Source organism: Peromyscus eremicus, chromosome 20, assembly GCF_949786415.1.
Source record: "Peromyscus eremicus chromosome 20, PerEre_H2_v1, whole genome shotgun sequence".
Classification (NCBI taxonomy): Eukaryota; Metazoa; Chordata; class Mammalia; order Rodentia; family Cricetidae; genus Peromyscus; species Peromyscus eremicus.
In genome coordinates this window covers 60,417,887-60,424,528 of record NC_081436.1, presented here as the reverse complement: position 1 = coordinate 60,424,528, position 6,642 = coordinate 60,417,887, and the positions used below count along the sequence as shown (strand labels likewise).

Genomic DNA, 6,642 nt, shown 5'->3' with positions numbered 1-6,642 from the left:
CCCCCAGGACGTCACGCCAGCGACAGCGGAAGGACCGCCCCCAGCCCCGGCCGGAGCCACTACGGAACGCCGCGGGGTCCAGCTGAGCCAGCCGGCTGCTGCGCGGCGGGGCCACGTGACAGGAAGAAGCCCGCGGAAGGCGGAAGTCGTGTGTCTGCGAGGAGGCCGCCTTAAGCCGAGCCCGGCCAAAGGCTCCGTGGAGTCTGAGACTCACAGCCGCCAAGATGAAGGTGAAAATGCTGAGCCGGAACCCCGACAACTATGTCCGCGAAACCAAGCTGGACATACAAAGAGGTGAGACGAGCTGAAGCCGAGGAAGGGGCGCCTTCCCGGACTACCTGGATCTGGCAGCTTTCGAGCTATGTCCACACAGGGCTATTGAGGAACTGAGCGGCAGACGACATCTCAGTAACCTTTTTAGCATTTTCCTCTAGTGGGAAGTAGTTACGTCTAGGAGGAGTGCTTCCCGTTGTCAACCCGTCTACGTCGTTCCGTGTTCAGGTTTCTAGCTGTTGGAAAGTGGAGTTTGAGCCAAACTCGTGAGTTAAGGGTTCAAGACTTTTTTAAAACTTAGCTGCTGCTTTCGGCACTTAGATTATCTACTTCTGGAGAAGGAAAGGAAAAAAGATGAGAGATTGAAAGCGGTCAGTTTTCCCATAACTACTCTTGGGAGTTTGAGGAGAGAACGGTTACAGTGAAGTTGGTGAGTTTTATTTATCTTTCCTGGTCTGCTCCCCGTTAGCATGCCGACGCTTTATGAATTAGTTCTTGGTAACGTAAATGACAGGAGACCAATCTTGTGTGAACAGATCATTCTAACTGAAGGGAATAATGATAACTAAGGCATAGGAAAGAAGTATCATGTCTTTAGAGTGAATGAGAGTAAGTGATAGAAGATGGAGCTGGAACAGCTAGCTTGTTACTAGAGGTTATCAACGTGCGTGTGTGTGTGTGTGTGTGTGTGTGTGAGTGTGTGTGTGTGAGTGTGTGAGCTTTGCTAAGATGTAGCATATGGTCTGTGTGTGTGAGAGAGAATTGCTAAAATGTAGCATATGGTCTGTGTGTGTGAGAGAGAATTGCTAAAATGTGGTTTATGGTCTTGTGTGTGTGTGTGAGCATTGCTAAAATGTGGTATATGGTCTCTGCACCCAAGGTAAGTTAACAAGATAATATTTCTTAAATGCAAACTAGATTTGTTACTTGGATTTGATATTATCTTGAGTCTTCAAACCTCACTGGTTTTTTCTTCACCACGTTCACCAATCAGTGTATAGCTGGTAAGTAGCTCATGCTACCCTTGCCAGCACCGGTACGTTTCAGCCTTTCTCTTTGAGCTGTACCTATGGGAGCTTTCTTTCAACCATAATCTTTCCATACTTATACCCTGCACATGCCCTCCTGCATTTCAGTACCTCTTCTGTGTTTCCAGTACATATTTTTTGGTTTCTGTCAGTGCTTATTACATTGTCTCATGATTATATTTTGGTTAGCAGGCTTTCCTATCAGACCAAGCTTACAAAGAGGGGAGAATCATCTGACTATATGCACTGTGTTTAGACAGTGGATCACATAAATAGCTGCTTCCTAAATGTCTGAATGAATGAATGAGCGGGTGACAGCCTGGGCACAGAATCTTATTCTAGGTGATATAGCCATTTTTGTTATTAACTTTTTTTTTTTTTTAACAATGTCTCCCTATTTTGGTTTTGTAATGGAAATGTTAATAGTAAAATGGAAAAATAGAACTTTTGGAGTACTGTAAAATGTAAAACAAGAAATACATTTGTTATTGTCTATTTTTATTTAGTGTTGTTTCTTTGTAAATTTTATGCAGTATTTAAATACTGGGGTAAGTACTGTTGAGCCTTAATTTTTAAAATATCCATAATTCTGATGTGGGTGGTTCATGTGTAGGAGCACCTTACACAAATATATGTGGTTTTTATGGGAGTTTTAAACTGTATTGTCATGTGCTTATGATGTATGTCACATGCTACATTAGTGTTAGTAGTCTGTCCTTGACTGGATGAATGAAGTTGGAGGTGGATACAGTAGTTGTGATTTAGAAGGCTTCAAGTGAATATTTTAAATGGGTGCATGAGGTTGGAGTAAATTTATATGAAAGTTAAGTCTTAATGGAAGGGATGTTCAGAAGAAAAACGCAGGTAGGGTTTTTGGTTTTTGTTTTGTTTTTTTGAGACAAGGTTTTTCTGTGTAGCATTGGAACCTGTCCTGGAAGGCGAGCCGTAGACCAGGCTGCCCTCGAACTCACAGAGATCCGCCTGGCTCTGCCTCCCGAGTGCTGGGATTAAAGGTGTGCGCCACCACCGCCTGCCTGCACAGGTAGTTTTAAATGACAGTGAATAAACCTGTTGGAGCTCAACTTCCAAAAGGCTTTGAAGCTGATGAAACAGTGAGACCAAGTTTTAGAAGACCAGAAAGGGGTTGGAACTCAACTCTGTACCTCTAAAAGCAGGTGTTTAGAGTATCCAATACAATATGGGGAAAACAATTAGAACATCAGTGTCTACTTCCTATCTTAAACAAACTGAGCCAGACTTGGTGGTTTAAGCCTTTAATTCCAGCACTCCAGAGGCAGAGGCAAGAGCTGGGCATGGTGGCACATGCCTTTAATCTCAGCAGAGGCAGGTGGATCTCTGTGAGTTTAAGGCCAGCCTGGTTTACAGAGCGAGTTCTAGGACAGCCAGGGCTACACAGTGAAACTGTCTTGAAAAAACAAACAAACAAACAAACAAACAGAGGCAGAGGCAGGCAGGTCTCTGTGAGTTCCCAGCCAGCCAGGGCTCCACAGTGACCCCTGTTTACAAACAAACAAGATCCTCTAATTTTTATTTATGTAATAATGAACTTACAACCTCATTTCAGCCAAATGTTAAGTATGGGGAGGGGGCGGGCACGGGAGCAGACAAGGGAGGACTTGCTTCTACCTTTTGAATATTGTAACATATTATAGTTTCTATTTATTGTGGGGTGTAGTAATTTGTAGAATGAAGGGAAAGACTATAAAAATGTTCACTCTCACAGAAGTACCTTGACTTTATTAAGGCAAAGTTCTTGAAGAACCTAACTATAAATTAAGTATTTCTGCCGGGCGGCGGTGGCGCACAGCTTTAATTCCAGCACTCGGGAGGCAGAGGCAGGCGGATTTCTGTGAGGTCGAGGCCAGCCTGAGCTACCAAGTGAGTCCCAGGAAAGGCGCAAAGCTACACAGAGAAACCCTGTCTTGAAAAACAAAAAAACAAACAAACAAACAAAAAAATTAAGTATTTCTGAAACTGGTAAACTTTTCTCTAGTTATAGATATTAACTAAGATGCTTTCTTTAACTTTTAAAAGAAAATAAAGCATATAATCTGCTCCAAGTCCCTTTCCCCTGTTGTTTATTTGATTTTGAGACAGCATCCCTAACCCTGGCCAGCCTGAAATTTTCCATATAGACTGTGCTGGCGTCGAACTCAGAGAGCCGCCTGCCTCTGCTTCTGGAGCACTGGGACTAGAGGTGCAGCACCATGGTCAACTTTTCCAAGTCCATTTAATGATAAGTGAGGAAATGCTTTAAAAATTGGGCTGTTCAGAGATTCTTTTGAGAATATATGTTTGGAAATGTTTTTACTATTTAAAAACTCATACTGAACGTGTTGTTTATAATGATGATCGATTTTGTCTATGTGAAAATACTTGGAAACAGCATGATCTACCTTCTTTTTAACTTAGATATTATATCAGTTAGTTGTAGGAATAAGAGTAGATAGAACATTCCAAAACATACTTCAAAAATAACTTTGGAAAACCTGGTGGATATGACCAAAAAGTAAATATAGCTAAATGAATATTGCCAGCTCTAGACATCTTCTCTTTGGATCTGCCTATTTTTGTGAAGTACAGTCCTCACTTTGACCAGCACCATATTAACTGAACCAGTGAGAGGTTCAAAGTGACTGCAGTCACATGTATCACCACAGAAAAATGTGCCAGCATGCGCTTGGTTATAGTATGTTAGCATCCCATTAACATGGCACTGTCCAGAGGTCAATACTATGTAAGTGCGTTTGTATACCATTAACATGGCACTGTGTGGAAATCAGTGAATCTTTGTCCATTAAAACCAGGTGTTGAAACACACATTTGGGGGCCTTTAATTTTTCTCTCAGGAGGCTTAATTGGAAATAAAATTTTAATGAAAACAAAGCATCTTTAATACATGCTTATATTAAATATACCTTCTCAAGGACCATGTTACAATGAGACAAATCTAAAGGCTTGACAACTACTGCAGGGAGCCTTTAGAAATGTCTAGTTGTGGGATTGGCATGATTAATTATTAATCTGGTGACAGTTCTGCTGCCAAATCAAGTAGAGGTGATAGTAGAGTAGTCTGGGTATAAGGTGTTAAGGCCCAACACTAAGTTAGTAGATGTACGGGAAAGGGAAGAATGACTTTCAAAGAGGAAGAGTGTTTGAGTTTGGGGATTGGAGACTGTGGAAGGTGGAATTGGGGAATAACCAAGGTTTGCAATGTGTTTCCTGTTACACGTTGAGTTTGGTTAGCCACAGGCTTAGAACGAGACAATTTGTTTGGCAGACTAGTTAAGAACATGCGTACAGGCAGGTTACTTAGCATCTGTGTGCTTCAGTTTCACCAACTATAGAGTGGAAGATAGCAGTAGAGCATAACCTGTAGGATGCTGTGCAGATTATGTGAGTTAAGATGAGGTATTTGGAATAGTGTCTGGGACTCAGTGAACTCTTATTTCAGTGCTTTTCATGTAAGTAAACAAATGTAGGAAGTGTTCAATCACTAGTCGCTGTGTTGTGTAGTTAAAAGTCAGAACCTGTGTGTGTCAGTGCAGTGTTAGTGTCCTGGAGCAGCTAGCACAGGCAGTGGAGTGGAGCATAGTTCATCAGAGTACCCGGCTTTGCTCCAGACACTGTGCTAGGCATAGGAGTCCAAATGAACAGTGTGTTGGAGCCCCCTCCCCATGACGGTCACAACCCGGTTGAATATGGTAGGATGTATAGAAGGAAAGCTGTGTGCGTGTGTTTATAGTCTATGTATGTATGTATATATTGCTATGTATGTATATATATAAATATATATATAGTCTACTTGTACAAGACTATATATACCATGATTTTCCCGTAGTTTTGAAAAGGTTTGTAGGTAACAGGTGTACTTTTGTATCTTTCATAGTGCTAGACAGAAAACAATATCCCTAATTAAAGACTTACTGAGTAACAGATTACATGATTAGCTGGGGCCTTTCACAGGAAATAGTAAATGTGAATTATTTTAAGAGAGATTATTCTTATTCCAGTTCCAAGAAACTATGATCCTACCTTACATCCTTTTGAAGTCCCACGAGAATATGTAAGAGCTTTAAATGCTACCAAATTGGAACGAGTGTTTGCAAAACCATTCCTTGCTTCCCTGGATGGTCACCGTGATGGAGTCAATTGCCTGGCAAAGCATCCAAAGAGCCTGACTACCGTCCTTTCTGGGGCCTGTGATGGAGAGGCAAGTTCCACTTTGAGTCTGCTGTTTCAAACTGGCACATTCTCTAACAACTCTTTCCTTTGGCTACTCTCATTTGACTTCAGTTTAATTCATGAGCCTAAACTCTGAAATAATATTTAGTAGTTTTTTATCTAATCTTAACATGGTATCAGTTCAGTGCTGTAAGGTTCAATTTGACAGTACATAAACTGATCATATTTCTGCTAAAGGTATTTGAATTTTTCACAGAAGTTGTTAATGATGATTGACACTTCATTTCCCATTCTGGTAATGGAAAAAAGACTTTGAAATGCTTTAGAGTCAACAGAGGATTTGGCAGTTTGAATTTTCTGCTTGTTGATACATTTATCCACATGCAGTACATTATTTTAATCCAAAGGAGTAGAGTGATTCATAGCCTTTCAGTGTGGGGTTTCTGAAATATTTCACATTTAGAGTTCACTGAAATTTTCAATGTTTTATTATAGGTTAAAATTTGGAACCTGACTAAACGAAAATGTGTCCGAACAATACAAGCACATGAAGGTTTTGTACGAGGGATATGCACTCGCTTTTGTGGGACTTCCTTTTTTACTGTAAGTATACTGTTGGCTCAGTCAGTCTTTCCAACATGCACAGGAGATCTAATTGCTTAAGTTATTTTCAAGTTCATTTATTTGTTCCAAGGACCTTCGGAGAGTTTATTAAACCTTGAGAAGTCCTACTTTTCTTTAATCTAGCCTTACCCATACTTACTATTTTTTGCCTTTTTATAAATAAGTATGTAATACCATTGAACTGTTATCCTGAACACTGAGAAGTGGAGTTAATGGAAATTAAAATGAGAATGATCACGTGACTTACTATGGAAAATTTTTAGTGCTAAGATGAATAATTTGTATTTTGTTGGTTAGGGATCACTGAAAAATATGTGTATGGGGAAGAATAAATTCATAGAATATTTGCTGTTTCAGCCATTTTTGAGTATACAATTTAGTGACATTCAGTATGTTCATATCATTGTGCTATCGTCATCATTATCCACTTTCAGACTTAACTTGCCATACTATATTCATTAAATAATAGCTCCTGTGCTCTCCTCTCAGCCCTAGTAACAACTATCTATTT

General features: G+C 40.3%; 1 protein-coding gene across 1 annotated transcript in view; it reads left to right on the top strand.

The window, feature by feature from the left end:
- Positions 1-98: 98 nt before the first annotated feature.
- Positions 99-6,642, top strand: part of Dcaf13 (DDB1 and CUL4 associated factor 13) — a 30,246-nt gene continuing 23,702 nt past the window's right edge. The window contains exons 1-3 of the mRNA XM_059247330.1: positions 99-294; positions 5,336-5,535; positions 6,003-6,110. Coding sequence (XP_059103313.1) covers positions 225-294; positions 5,336-5,535; positions 6,003-6,110 — 378 coding nt within the window. The 5' untranslated portion in view covers positions 99-224. The remainder of the gene's footprint in view (positions 295-5,335; positions 5,536-6,002; positions 6,111-6,642) is intronic.